The sequence below is a fragment of the Vulpes vulpes genome, chromosome X, assembly GCF_048418805.1.
Source record: "Vulpes vulpes isolate BD-2025 chromosome X, VulVul3, whole genome shotgun sequence".
In the NCBI taxonomy this organism is placed as follows: Eukaryota; Metazoa; Chordata; class Mammalia; order Carnivora; family Canidae; genus Vulpes; species Vulpes vulpes.
Window position 1 is genome coordinate 104,133,428 of NC_132796.1, and position 15,629 is coordinate 104,149,056.

Sequence of the window (15,629 nt, forward strand, 5' to 3'; positions counted from 1 at the left end):
CTATAAGGTTGCTGTGAATTTGGGATTTGGGACACTGCCCCCCCACACACATGCTGCCATCCAAACTGTGCTCTGGTGCACTCAGGGACAAAATGGTCCTTGGACAGTGACACACCACCCACTCCCCTTAACATTTTGATCAGAAAATTCTGGAAGGCCTATGGGACGCCTGGGTGGCTCAGGGGTTGAGCATCTGCCATCAGCTCAAGTCGTGATCCTGGGATCTGGGATCGAGTCCTGCATCAGGCTCCCTGCCAGGAGCCTGCTTCTCCCTATGCTTATGTCTCTGCCTCATGAATAAATAAATCTTTTTTTTTTTTTTTAAGATTTATTCATCTGCATGGAGAAGCAGGCTCCATGCAGGAAGCCCGATGTGGGACTCGATCCGGGAACTCCGGGATCACGCCCTGAGCCAAAGGCAGATAGATGCTCAACTGCTAAGCCACCCAGGCGTCCCTAAATAAATAAATCTTAAAAAAATAAAAGAAAATTCTGGATGGCCTAAAAAATTGAAAAGAAAATTCTGGAAGGAAAGCAGTTAAAAGAAATATTTAAAAACCACTGGGGCCCTGCCTTGCACATTTCAAGCATTCAGCTTCTAGGTCATATGTATGAGATCTGTAAGGCCAGTTCAGATGGAAACTGCCCGCTTGTCAGGCTACACATTGTTTCTAACTTGTGCTCAGAACATGCAGTACCCTTATTCAACATGAAGCACGCAGAGTGATTATACTAAGTCCACTTAATCGCTCTATTTGTGCTACACAGTGCCCTGAACCGCTACCGGTCTGCAGATACCAATTTTCAAAAGTAGCATTTATCCCCAGGAACAAATCTTCCCCCCCCCCCCCCAGGAACAAATCTTAATATGTTTCCTTGCCCTTGGTTTCATTAAAAGAGGCCAACCATAGCCCTCAGCTCATTGTAAGTGATTTGAAATGTTGGGTAGAATGTCTATGCCACATAGGGTAGGGCTTATTTTGCCCTTATCATCTGTATTACATGAAAAGCTATGATGGGAGGGTGGGTTGCTGCAGTGTCCCTGTGCAGACCACTCAAGATGCTTTTAACTTGTACAAAACCCAAGGAAGTGGAACATTCAGGAGATCTGGGAGAGGCACACGTGGTTGGGGGGGAAGGGGATCAGACAGTCTCTCCAGCCCTCCAATCTTCCTTTGTCTCCACGCCCACGCCCCCCTTCATTATCTTGGATAGATGAGAGGCTCTAGGCTTTAAGCACCATCTGCCAGAGCTCTCTCCCTCCTCCCTTCTCGCCTGTGTGGGTGTTGCGAATGGGGAAAACATCCATCCATTTTGAGAGCTGCCCTAGACTTTTTGAACACTCAAATTCAGCTGCTACCATAAGCACAATTAGAATAGTATCTATAAGACCAAAGGAGATTCCATCACTGCTTGACCTTGAGCATTTTTGCTTCTGCAGGAAGAGGTCCGAGCAATCACTTCCCTACCCATCACTTATTGCTCTAGCTCAGTTCCCTACTTGACTAATCTGCTTTGCTAACCTGGTCCAGTCTTAGCATCCCCATGCCCCCGATGCCTCTAGAAAATGGTGTTTGAACACTTAGACTTGTATGAGTGACTTACACAGGCGTTAAACCCTTTACAAAGTTTTTTGGCATCCTTCTATTCGGTGTATTCAAGCCACTGGCTATAAAATAAAGTCAGCTAGCAACAACCAAACACAAATCACCTTTAATCAAGCAATTTTACTTCTAGAAAAGTTTCCTTGAGGGGCTCGTTGGACATCGTTGCAAAAATGTGTATACAAAGATGGTCATCGCAGTGTTGTTAACATAACTGAACATTCTGCTGGTGTTGGCTTTGTTCATTGCTATGGGAGGATATTTGTGGTATTTTAATGATGCAAAAACTGCCTTAAAAATCCTATGTGAAGATGGGCAACCCAGGTGGCCCAGTGGTTTAGCACCGCCTTCAGCCCAGGGTGTGGTCCTGGAGACCCAGGATCGAGTCCCACGTCGGGCTGCCTGCATGGAGTCTGCTTCTCCCTCGGCCTGTGTTTCTGCCTCTCTCTCTCTCTCTCTCTCTCTGTGTGTGTGTGTGTGTGTGTGTCTCTCATGAATAAATAAAATCTTAAAAAAATCCTATGTAATGTGAAAACCCTGTGGACCTGAATAGAAACAAATCCTAGAAAGAAGTATACCTAAAGGTGGACAGTGGTGGTCTCTGGATATTATAGGTAGCATGGTGTTTTGTTTTTGTTTTTGTTTTTACTTTTTCTACATTTTATTGACATTAAAAAATAGAGTGTGTAGTAACCAGAAAAAAATTTTAGCTATTTCCATTTTGAAAACAACACCTAACGTGTCTTGTACATCTTTCCTTCCCAGATAGTGACATGCCTCCAAACCAGTGGCGTTTCTCGTCTCAGTGGACAAAGCCAGAGCCAGAGCCAGAGCCAGAGCTAGAGCCAGAAGCATCTTTTGCATATGGTGCCACCAACTGCAACTTGAATGGGCCTAGTCTCATGACTATGGATCAGTACCCAGCGTCCCTGGCGGGGAGCCCCCCTGTTGAGTCTGACGAGCCATGGCATTACCCCTCCCTAGCCAGCCCCAGCTCTTCAGAGCCTGGATACCCTCAGGCCTACTCCAGTGGGCACATGGTCCCAGAGCCCCAACCCAATGGGAACTATGAGCCCTTCCTAAGTCTCCTCCAGCAAGATCGACACCTAGCCCATCCTCAGGAGTCTGCAGTGTGGGAGGATTGCAACTCTACCCAGATAGCCGGAAGCACAGGATTGCTCTGCAGCTTGCCTCCCAGCTCAGCCCACTGTAAGAAAATGCCTCCAGATACTTGGAGGATGGTCTCTGATTGGTTGTAGTTGAGAGGGAGTTGGCAATGAGAAGGGGTGCTAAGGCTAATTGCTCCCGCTTCAGACATGGGGTTTCCGAGATATGGAATGCTCTGCTTCGACTTCCATAGATCTTCACTAAGCTTCATCGACATTCTACATAGATAGCCAACCAGATGGACTTGTCCCCGAATATTCACCCCAGTCTGTTGACTTGGACTTATTCTAGAAAAATGATTTAGGCTACTACCTAAACTCACAGGGTCCTGCATTTACCTCACCACATAAGCCACCAAATAATCCATTTGTAAAACAGAACTCTGTGACATACCTACAGGCACAAACTCTATCCTCTAAACAGGTTGGTGACTAGCAGTGATTCCAGGTTCCTGGGTAAAAACAAGGGCATTGTATACCAACCATCTGCTCCAAATATTAAAATTCAAAGCCACCATAGAGGTGGTCCCATTGCTGCCTGGGGACCGCCACAGCATCTGGCTGTCGGTGGCTTGTGCCTGTGAACTGGGCCCCTCCTGTGCAGTCTCCCTTGGGTTCCTGCTCCCTGGACACTACCCCTACCCCTGAACTAAAATCCCCTAAGGCTCATTTACTTCTTCATTCACCCAACAACTATTTAATTAGTGCCTACTAGATGCCAAATACCCACCAAAAAATAAGAATCCCTTCTTTGTAAAAGAATTGGTCTGAAGTATACTTTCACCAACAGAACAACCCAATCTGCTACAAAATTTGCCTTTATGTGAAACATTGGTAATAATATATATTTTATGGTTTCAATGGGCCAAGTCTGCATCCTCTGGCATTCTATACTCTGGACAAATTTTCTTTTACAGCCCCCTAGTCCGTATGTGTCAGTAGTTCTAGTGTTCCATGCCTGAAAGAAATTGCTAGAAGCTGCCTTTACTCTGAACTAAATATACAGTACACAAAGGGCCTGTTCAGCATAGCCTACCTAAGTCAGGCACTGTGTTCCAGCCTAATGTTGAAAACAAATTTCCCATTAAAACACCACTCTGTCATTTCCAGAGTTTGATTAGGAATGTACTTCAAGAGTAAATCATAAAAATGTCATGCTTGGGAAACCAATGAAAATTCCCATCCCTGTACTCTTTCACAAATCTGTCCTCCCAGATTCAGAGGAAAAATTAGGCCAACTGTGTCTGCATATATGCCTGTGCATACACAAAGCAGAGCCCCGTTTCGACAGTTGGTTAGAACACAGATGGCTCAAATCCTCACCTCCCAAACATAACAACTATACAGTTAAAACCCAATTCAGCAAATATTTAGTGAGCATCTACTATATGCCAGGCACATCATGGCAAAATTATGATGCAGGTGTGATCCTATTTCTGAAACCTGTAGACCCGTTCTCAAATTTTTATCACCAGGTCTGACTACTGCGAACTTCATACTCTCCTACTAACATTGATGTCAGTAGTATTAATTGACCTGATGCTCTTAGGATCTGTTGGGGAAGTCAGGAACACTGCCTGTAAGATGGGAACAAGACCCAAGGTACCTTAAAAACAGAAGCTTCTCTGTTTTTGTGACTTCTGATAAGAGAGAATCTGCCCAGAGTCTATAAATTGAGGGGCAGGGACACCTGGGTGGCTCAGTCAGTTAAGTATTTGTCTTCAGCTCAGGTCATGATCTCAGGGTCCTGGAATAGAGCCCCGCAGGAGCTGTGGGCTCCATGCTCAGCAGAGAGTCTGCTGCTCCCTCTCCTTCTGCCCCTCTCCCTGCTCATGCTCTTTTCCTCTCCCTTTCTCAAATAAAAAATAAATAATCTTAAACAAAAAAAAAATAGGGACAAGTCCATTTGGGGTCCCTGGAGATTTCTAATCATGTGTTCTTCCTTTCTAGATAAGAAAATATATTTCCCCCCAGATGGTGGACCTGCCAGTGCCAACCTTGCAAGTGAAAGTAGGTATCTGGTTCTGCCTTTGATACTACATTTCTGTATCTTGAGAACAAAACCTGAGAAGCTCCCAATGTGAAAACCAGGCTCCTCAGCTGAAAATACCTTGATCTCTATTATTTAGTATTTTCATAGTTGTAATTTGTTTCATCTTAGTGTCAAAGAGCACATGCACTTGGTGCCTTATAAAATGTCTTGGCCATTTTCTTCTTTTCTCTCTCTCTCTCTCTGTCTCTTTCTTTCTCTATTTTGCTATCCTAGTAGCTCTATTGAGTTCTTTCACCTTAGCTAGATTTAACCCAGATGACTCAGCAAAATGAACAAATTCATGAGGCGGAGTTTACTTGTCCCAGGTGTTCACTTTTCAGCCTGGAACATAGGGCCACCCCAGGACTCTGCGGGAGGAAAATGTCACCTGAGGCTAAAGGCCAGGACTCTGGGCTCCACACTCAATGTTTAAGTGGTGTCAGTAGGAACGTACAAAGGGAACAATCTGGATGGAAAGGCCTGGGGGTCTTTATGGCCTGGGTTCGAATTTGGGCTCATTACTTACTAGCCTCAGAAACTTGGTCACATTTCTTAACCTCTTCATTCCTCAGTTGCCTCATTTGTGAACTGAGGATTAAAATACTGTGTGTCCCCCCCCAAGTTTCTGTGAGGATTAAATAAAATAATATATGTAAATGCTGAGGATTGACATTCCACTGTAAATTAGTCACAGTAAGCCATAAAAAATGAGCCACCAAACACACAGGATAAGACTGGCACATAGTAAGCTATCAAAAAGTGACTTTTGGGAGGAGAGGGTATTTTGTGTGTCTCAGGTTGCTCCAAGCTGTGTGTATAAGGAAGGGAAGAGCTGCTGCCATGGCCCCAATCTCAAATACTTTACAGTCTAGTGTAGAGTGGGGTGAGGGCAATAGTAGACCTCCCTAGAATGTCAGCTGCTCAAGGGCCAAGACTTTGAGGGGTGTACACCCACATCCCAGCACCTGCAACAAAGCCTGGAACAGAGGTGAATGCATATTTGTTGAGTGGATGAATGAGTGAATCCTGGGAACAATAGAAGAATGCTGAAGAAGGAAAGAGTAAAAATACATCTGCCGATAAAGTACAGATTATTTTGATTGAAGCCCCTTTGTAAGACAGACCAACAGACAAAGCCATAAACCACCCTCGGTGATTAATTTGTCATGCCCAAGTGAGGAGATGGATTTAGGGCTGGTTCAAGAGCTTTAGCATGGCTGAGTCAGGCTTCGCATTAATCTCTACCCAAGAGGAGCTTTTCTAGCCTACTAATTAATGAAAGTCAGGATTATAAAGTCTTCTCTAAGTACTTGTTAATAGTTTATACACTTGGTAATGTTAAGCCTTAGAATTACTGGAAACTTGATGCTTTAAATTGTTTACAGGCCAAAAACAACAGCAACAACATGTACGGGTGGGGACAATGAGCCGGATCCCATGCATGCCTTCCTGCTCAGTGCCCACAGTGACTTTGTGAATTATGTATGTATGTATCTTAGGTGCCTTAACACAACAGATACTCGGTAAATAGGGATTGAATGGATGCATAGATACTCTCATTCTATAGACACAGAGACTAAGTCTCAAACGAGTGACAGGACTTGCCTTAAGGTCACACAGCAATAGGTGGCAGGGGTACTACTCTCTTTTGCTCTCAGTCTTGAAGCCATCCCGAATCCTAAATTGCAATAAACATAAATCCTGAAAAACAATTCCAACCTAAATCAAGTGTACAACAGTGGGAATTGGCAACTGGTAAAATCATTCCACTGTATCTGGATTCACTGTCTATCTGTGGCCTGGACACTGTCCTAGAATAAGGGGAGGGAATGCTTGGAAAGCAGGCACAGGAACAACATTACCTATGGAAATGGGCAAGGGGCTGGACTCCCCGAGCGGAGAGTAGTTGAAGGGAGAGTAGTTGAAAGGAGAGTAGTTAAAGGGAGATGGGGAGTGGCTACTGGCTATGCCAACAGTCCCAGGGCAGCTATCCTGCCACTGTGGCTCTGGGCAGAGGGAGGCAGCAGGGCACGGGAACTGGGAAAGGGAGCCACTTCCAGGAACTCCAGCAAAGCCCCTGCTTTTCAGCATGTGCCAGGCTCCCAGTCTTGACTGATAGTGAGTATCTTGGGGGAGCTTGTGAAATGCACAGATTCTGCATCCTCACTTCCTGTTACAATAGATCTGGCACAGAACTCTGTCACTTCTATGTGTTTGATTCTTTGTATAATTTATATGAAGCTGGTTTCAAAATGAACTGGATGAACTTTTCAGTAGGAATTTCAGTAGTTATGAAAGATTTCCTGAGTGAGGCCCCAGAAAAAGATTTGTCAAAGGAAGGAGGGTAGAGTCTCCTGCCCCTCCCACATGGGTTCAGTACCCTGTGCTATCTGTCACACATCTGTGCGACAGAGCCATGTGGAGCAGAGCAATCAGCCAGAATAGTAGTCAGACCTTTCTGGAGGTGAGTCCCAAAAACTTTGGTGCCAAAATTTTTTAGCAAATTTGCTTTTTTTTTTTTTTTTTGGTCTGTAGAAATAGACACTGCATTGCTTTAATGTCTACAGATAATAATACATCAGTATTGCTCATTAACATTGCTAACTGCCAGGCATGGTGTTACAATGTACATATATGATATTAGTGAATGACCCTCTCTGTCCCTGCCCTCGTAGAGCTAATAATCTAGTGGGGAAGGCAAGACCTCACTCTCCCCAAAAGGGAAAAAAATATTTACAAGTTATAAGTGCTATAAGGAAAACTACAGGGTGTTGAAATATGGGAAAATGGGAACCAACTTTGGATAAGGTGGTCAGAGGGCTCCTCTAAGACAGTGATGTGTGAGCAGGGGCCCAAATAAAGGGGGAGGGGAGAGTCAGCTTGAGGGAGAGTTGGCATGGAGATGGAGAGGGTGGGGGAAGCTGCCCATGCAAAGGCCTAGATGTCTGTGAGGAATGGAGAAAGATCAGTGTGGCCAGAGTTTGGTGAGAAAGGGCTGTGTGGCACAAGACCAGGCTGGAGAGGTAGACAGGAGCCAGGTGACCTGTGATCTTAATGGGTCATATTGGGAGTTTGGATTTTATGCTCTAAGTGACTTGGTAAGCCATGCCATGGGAAGATTTTAAGTGTGATCCAATTTGTACTTACTAGGGTCAACTCAGCCATCATGGAAATGACACACTGGAGGAAGGCAAGAAAGAAAACAGACTGGTTAGGAGGGAAGACACCTGAGAAGATGGCAGCTTGGTTTACGTGGCTGCAATGGAGACAAGTTGATGCATTTGAGACCTATGTGGGAGGTTTAGCTGTTAGGATTTGCTAATGGTTTAGATGGGAGTGCTGAGGAAAGGAGAAGAATCCAGGGTAGCTCTTAGGTTTCCTGCTTGAGCAACTGGGTGGATAGTGGTACATGCGTCAAAACAAGGGAAATTGTAGGAGAACACAATTCTGTTGACTCTATTCAACTCTGGCCGTGTAAGTCTAAGGTGCCTATAAGACATCCAAGGGGATATATCCCTTAAATAGTTGTGTATATAAGTGAGGAGTTCAGAAGGGAAGCCTAGGTAAACCTTTGAGGTTGATCAATATATAAATTGACAGTACTTCAAGTTGCTGAATGATCACCTTAGCAGAAAGTGTAGATAAGACAGAGGAGAGACTCCAAAAGTGTGCCGATGTTTAGAGGGTGGGGCTGTGAGGAACCAGCAGAGGATACTGAGGAGTGATGTTTCAAAACAGGGGGAATGATCCACTTGGTCAAAGGCTCCTGAGATTTTTTTTTTAGATTTTATTTATTCATGAGAGAGAGAGAGAGGCAGAGGGAGAAGCAGGCTCCATGCAGGGAGCCTGACGTGGGACTTGATCCCGGGTCCCCAGGATCATGCCCTGGGCTGAAGACGGTGCTAAACCACTGAGCCACCGGGGCTGCCCTAGGCTCCTGAGATATTCAAGAAGAGTGGGAAAATTCTCCTGGATACAGACAGAAATTTCTCTTGCCTGTGGCATCAGATTTTGATAACCTTGTTAAGAGCAGTTTTCCTGGGATCCCTGGGTAGCTTGGTGGTTTAGCACTGCCTTTGGCCCAGGGTCTAATCCTGGAGACCCAGGATCGAGTCCCACGTTGGGTTCCCCGCAGGGAGCCTGCTTCTCCCTCTGCCTGTATCTCTGCCTCTCTGTGTCTCTCATGAATAAATAAATAAAATCTTTTTTTTTTTAAAGAGCAGTTTAAAAAAAAAAATAAAGAGCAGTTTTCCTCATAGGAGCAGTGGCTGGCAGACTGAATGGAAGATGAGAAAGTGGAGATTGTAGGTACCAGCGCCCCTCAGAGAAGTTTAGCCCCAAATGAGTAGAAATGTAGTTGCTAGAGACTTAGTGGGGTTGCGAGGGTCTTTTAAAAAAAAAAAGAAGGCAGGAGCTCCTGGGTGGCTCAGTCCATTGAGCGTCTAACTCTTGCTTTTGGCTCAGGTCATGATTTCAGGGTCATGGGATCTGTGCTCAGTGTAGAGTCTGCTGTCCGTCTTCCTCTGCTCCTCCCCCGCTTCCTCACAAATACATAAATAAAATATTTTTAAAGGCTCTAATATTTGCCTTTTATCTGTATGGTAATGGGAATGATCCAATGAAGATGAAGAGATCAAATAATGATGGAGGAGGATGAGGATAACTTCATGGGGTGGGGGGTCATTGAGACCAGAGAAGGTCCATGTGAAAGTACTGACATGGCTAGAAAGAGGGGACATAGTAGCACTGAAACTGTACAAAAGGAGAATAAGGACACAGGTACAAGTCAATTTGCATGTTTGTTGTAGGGATTTGGAAGAGTACTAATCAAATGACCTCTGTTTTTTCCATCAACTCTGGGGCAAGAACATCAGCTGAGAATGAATCTGAGTGTTGAAAGGTGGGCAAGTATGAAAGTTGTCAGCTTCTTGAGTTCCCAGCTGACGTTTGAGGTCAAGAGTCACAAGTAGAAAGAGCTGGGTGGTGTGATTTACCTGAGTGCTGTTTGGTTAGGGTGATGCATAGAAGGAAGATGGTGAGGTTCGTCCGAGGTTCATCTGGGATGGAGGCTTTGGCTTTGGCAGCTAAGCGTGATGGATGGGGTGAGAGGAAAAATTGCTGAGGGTATTTGCAAATGAGTGACTGTAACAAGGGAGCCTGGTCTCTGAGTGGCACAAAGAAGGAGGAGGCCGATGGGGAAGAGGGGTAGTGGAGGTTGATGGACCAGAGCATTAGGTTATGGAAACATGTAGTGCTAAGACTACTTACACCAATAATGTGGGAGGTGGTGGGTGGAGAGTAGATGTTTGAAATTGAAATGGCAAGGGTACCACGTGTGGGTGATGACAAAGTCTAGTGTGTGGCCATGGGAATGGCTGGCTGAGGTCGAAGGAAGTAAAAGGTCATTAGAGATGAGGAGAATGATAAGATTCGTGGAAGTGAAGCAAAATAAGAACCAGTAGCTATCTACAAGGCAGGTACTATTTTTATCCTCATTCACAGGATAGGAAAATTGAGGTTTAAGGAGGTTAAGTAAATTTGCCCAAGGTCAATGTTGAGTGAGTGCCAGATTCTGCTTTCTCTGACTTCCAAATCCTTGGTCTTCCCTACAAAGCTAATTCTACTCCACTACATATAAAGATATCGTCTCTCTTTCTCTTTCTTTTTTTTTAAACATTTTATTTACTTGAGAGATAGCCAGCATGCACATTCGGGGTTAGGGGGAAGGGGCAGAGGGAGAGGGAGACAGGATCACAAGCAGAGTCCCCGCTGAGCACTGGGCTTCATCTCATAACCCTGAGATCATGACCTAAGCCAAAACCAAGAGTCAGATGCTTAACCAACTGAGCCACCCAGGTGCCCCAAAGACACTGCCTCTTTTTTTTTTTTTTTAAAGATTTTATTTATTCATGAGAGACACACACACACAGAGGCAGAGACACAGACAGAGGGAGAAGCAGGCTCCATGCAGGGAGCCCGATGCGGGACTCAATCTGAGGTCTCCAGGACCAGGCCCTGGGCTGAAGGCAGCGCTAAACCACTGAGCCACCCGGGCTGCCCAACATTGCCTCTTTCAAAATAATAGCTAACATTTATTGAGCATACATGTTCCAGGCACTGTTGGAAGGACTTTCCATGTGTTTAACTCACTTAATCCCTTCCAGGATCTTGGGAAGGAAGGTAGCATTAGTAGTCCCATTTAACAGATGAGAATGTGAGGCTAGGTAACTGGCCTGAAGTCACACAACTAGGCAGTGGTGAAGTCAAGATTCAGATCTGGGCTCACTTGACCCCAGAGCCAGCTTCTTCCTCATCATGCTTATCCTGTTTTTCAGAAAACCAGTCTCCAGAGAGAAGAGATGTGTTCTTTTATTGAACCTCAGTACGAAGAAGAGAATTTTTTTTCCAAACCTGCTCATGATTTTCTACTGTGAATCTAGAGGGCCTAGAGACTGCACCGCCTTTTTCTCTTTCCGTCACTAAAGAGCATTGCGCCAGGAGCAAGTTGATGTTCTCCCTAAAATTCTACACATTTCTTCCCTGGCACCTGTGACCTATGGCAAGACTTTTTCAAACATCAGTGACTCCTCAGCATATGAAATGGTTAAAAGAGCAGTTCAGTGTTGGGAACTTTTAGAGGGCCCCCTGCTTGCTTATCCTACCTTCCCTGTACCTGCTGCCTCCCTACTTAGAAATCAGTCTCCTTACCCCCTACCAGCAGAGTCTTTCAGACCGAGACTGACCGTGTGGTGTCCTATGGGCTTGTCCTAGTTTGCCAACTGAATGGACGACATACCAGCCATGGCCTGAAGCTTTCTAGCCTGAGCCCAGACTGTGGCAGGCTGCACTCCTGCCTCCACCAAAGGCAAAATGAGAACAGGAGTGGGCAAGACCCACTGAGGAAGTTGAGGCTGGGCATTTTCTGCCAGCATCCTCAGAGTCTGGAAAGAAGCAGAAAAGGTTCGGAAGGGCTCTCATGAATGAAGTACTTTCGCTGGGAATGTTTGATTCTTCAGTTCTGAAAAAGGGGATTCCAAATAGAGTTGCTGAGAAACCTGAGAGCTGACTTATTGGAAGTTAGGGAACAGACTGCCCCGTCCCGAGCTGGGCCTAGACAGTTCTGTGCCAAGAGCATCTCTTAGCTGTGGATCCAACTGCTTTCTGCCCTCTCTCTGAGGATGAGGACTCTGGCATCTGACCCCCCCACCCCCCCCGCAGGTGTTTATCTGGACCTTGGTGACACGTTACTGGCTTCTATAAACCATGAAGCCTGCCCCTTAGCTCTTTCACTGTTAGTGACATCTGGAAGCCATTAGCTCTCTTTTTGGCACAGAGCCATTGGGGCCACCCAAATAGGTACCCACAGCATCTTAGACAAATTGGAGGTGAAAGATAAGGTTTAGTCCAAGACGTGGCAGCAGGACCTCCCTACAGATTGTTCCAGATTAAATGATAAATTTCTTTGAACTCCCTCATGTCTCTAATCTAGTAGATAGCCTTGCAGTCAGCGTGAGCTTGGCAGGTAGCCTGTGACAACCTCAGAATCCCCTGCTGGCAGTGTTGGCTGTCCACACAGCACCCCCTACTTGCTCCTATGTAATAGCTCGGAGGGTGAATAAACAATAAAACTACTTTTTTGGATTATGCTATTCTCTGTTTCAAATTCTTTCACATCCGTGATCTCATGCCAACTTCCCAGTAACCCTGGGACTGGTATTATCTCCACGTAATCCATGTGCGTACTGAGGCTTAGCATTGGTAAGTGACCTGCCCAGGTCTCCCCACCATAGGACTTTTCAAGGGTTAACATCAACATGGCTCTTGGATATGTTTCCTCCCATCTGCTGTGTAAATAAAGACCACAGCTCTTGCTTGAGTGAGTCCATGACCTTGGCAGTTTAATACAGTAACTCGATCTCAAGACATTGTGTTACATATGTTTCCTAGATTTATTTTATTTTATTTTATTTTATTATTTTTTATAGATTTTTGTTTATTTATTCATGAAAGACAGACACAGGCAGAGGGAGAAGCAGGCTTCATGCAAGGAGCCCGATGTGGGACTTGATCCTCCGGACTCCAGGATCATGCCCTGAGCCAAAGGCAGGTGCTTAACCACTGAGCCACCCAGGTGTCCCTGTTTCCTAGATTTAGTAAGAGAAAAGAAACTTGGCTAATACAGGTTCTCTCAAAGTTACCTTCAAAAGCCATTTCTCTTTTAGGTGATGGCTGAGAGAAGTTCAGGGTGGAGGCTTGTGATGCATAATTATCCAAGTGTGTATTTCTTCTGGCTCACGCTGGAAAGATTCATCTGTGCTCAAAGATAATATGTACCATCAGGATTGAACCCTTAATATATACTCTTTAGGGAAAAAGAAGAAATGATTCCAAGAAGGCTGGCATCTTCTGTAGCCTGGTAAAACCTGATAACATTTCCTTGCAAATTCCGAAGCTCTCTCTTGAATGAAACTGAAAGCTGTACTGAAGTTACCCACTGTAATGAAGGGGGAAGACAAGGCGTCCTGCCTCTGAGAGACCCCTGCTTCTCTGACACATGCTGGGAAATCCCTGCCCAGATCAACCACTTAATCCTAGTCTTAGATTCCTGACTTTCTATACCCATCCTTTGTTTCCTTTCCCACCTCATTTCCAAAAAGCTAACTCAAAAAACATTTCTTTGACTCACTTTTGGCATTTTACTCTTGGAATTAAAAATCTACACACACGCACGCACATGATGTGTGTCACTCTTCACACACAAAGGTGGGGTGACTGGCCCCGTGTGTTGCCTGGCTTTATCTACACTCCTAGCTGATGATCTTGTGAGATGCTAGTTTAGGGGTGGGGGTGTAGAATTAGCAGATGGATCGAGGTTTGAACCAGGGAAGTCAGGGCCCAACAGAGCTTGAGTTCACAAATCTCATTCACATCTTTCTCTACAATTTTGGGAAATGGACAAGTGACCTGATTGACTCACTGGTTGCTGTCCCTCCCCCCAAACACACCCATTTCTGAACTTGACAGTTGGGAAAATTGGAATTGCTTCAAATGGGAAACTCCCATACTTGAATGATACCTGTACTGAAAAAGCAAGGAAAAAGTGACAACTCCTTTTTTTTCTAGTAGCAAAGACCATCTTAAGAATTCCAAGGAAGAGGGGCACCTGGCTGGCTTAGTTGGAAGAGCCTGAGACTCTTGATCTCAGGGTCATGAGTTTGAGCCCCATGTTGCATGTAGAGATTACTTTAAAAAACAAACCAGCAGGGCAGCCCAGGTGGCTCAGCGGTTTAGTGCCGCCTTCAGCGTAGGGTGTGATCCTGGGGACCCCGGATCGAGTCCCACATCAGGTTCCTTGCATGGAGCCTGCTTCTCCCTCTGCCTGTGTCTCTGCCTCTCTCTGTGTGTCTCTCATGAATAAATAAATAAAATCTTAAAAAAAATAAAATAAATAAAATAAAGAACAAACAAACAAATATTAAAAAAAAAAAAGAATTCCAAATAAGAATGTTGTTTGCAGATCCAATTGAGACGGGTTTGGCGCACTTTTCCAGTCTACAACTCCACCGGTAACACTGGAAATAAAGTCATCTCTCCACAAGTAAATGCTAACTAGAATATAATCATTCTCTCCCATATACATAATTTCTGCCCTTTCCATAATGGTTTCCCTAGCTTGATATCATGAATTGAAAATAATTAGTAAACCATTTGTATCTTCCACCCGTGCAGTAATAATGCAGTACCCCATCTTAATTCCCTTACTGTGTAAGATTTTAAAACTGTATGTCACTGTGAATTTTTGCAGATTAGTGGGGATGAAGTGGGCTCTAGCATTTTTATAAGGCTTAGCGTTTTATCGTTATTTTTTTTAATTTTTTTTTTATGATAGTCACACACAGAGAGAGAGAGGCAGAGACATAGGCAGAGGGAGAAGCAGGCTCCATGCACTGGGAGCCCGACGTGGGATTCGATCCTGGGTCTCCAGGATCGCGCCCTGGGCCAAAGGCAGGCGCCAAACCGCTGCGCCACCCAGGGATCCCTTATCGTTATTTTTAAATGAATTTAATTAAGATTAATTTAAACCTCAAAGGTCTTCTCAAAGATCAGGCTGGTTATTTTTTTTCCTTTTAATGATTCTGTACTTTGACGCAAGTTGAGTATTTATTTATAGCAGTGACCGTTACTTTTTTGGTGAAAATGGTGACCCTCTACTAATCTTTCCAAATGAGCAGGCTTATAAAAAAATTATTTATTTATTTGAGAGAGAGAGAGTACGTGAGTAGGGGCAGGGGCTGAAGGACAGGGAGAGGGAAGCAGATACCCAGCTGAGCCGGGAGCCCCATAGGGGGGTTCCATCTCACGACCCTGAGATTGTGACCTGAGCTGAAACCAAGGGTTGGACCCTTAACTTGCTGAGCCATCCAGGTGCCCCTGACCGGCCTTTTATTAATGCTACTGCAAACCTTGAATGAGGACCCCTGTGTTCCAGTCCTGGCTCTGCTGTTCATGCTAGCTGTTCTCTTGAATAGGCCCCTACCTTGCTAGGTCTCAGTTTTTCTTTGTGGAAAATGAGGTGATCCCTAAAGTCATCTCCAGCTCTGATGGCCTACACTTTGAAATAAATGTATTTATGGGGTGCCTGGGTGGCTCTGTCGATTAAGCATATGCCTTTGGCTCAGGTCATGATCCTAGGGTCCTGGGATCGAGCCCTGCATGGGCTCCTTGCTCAGAGGGGGAGTCAGCTTCTCCCTCTCCCTCTACCCCTCCCCTCTGCTCTCACTCTGTCTCTCTCTCAAATAAGTAAATAAAATCTTTTTTGAAATAAAT

General features: G+C 45.0%; 1 protein-coding gene across 1 annotated transcript in view; it reads left to right on the forward strand.

The window, feature by feature from the left end:
- VGLL1 (vestigial like family member 1) overlaps window positions 1–12,446 on the forward strand; it is a 29,783-nt gene extending 17,337 nt beyond the window's left edge. Inside the window, exons 3-5 of the mRNA XM_072743472.1 lie at window positions 2,370–2,813; window positions 4,721–4,780; window positions 11,138–12,446. Coding sequence (XP_072599573.1) covers window positions 2,370–2,813; window positions 4,721–4,780; window positions 11,138–11,178 — 545 coding nt within the window. The 3' untranslated portion in view covers window positions 11,179–12,446. The remainder of the gene's footprint in view (window positions 1–2,369; window positions 2,814–4,720; window positions 4,781–11,137) is intronic.
- The last annotated feature ends 3,183 nt before the right edge of the window (window positions 12,447–15,629 follow it).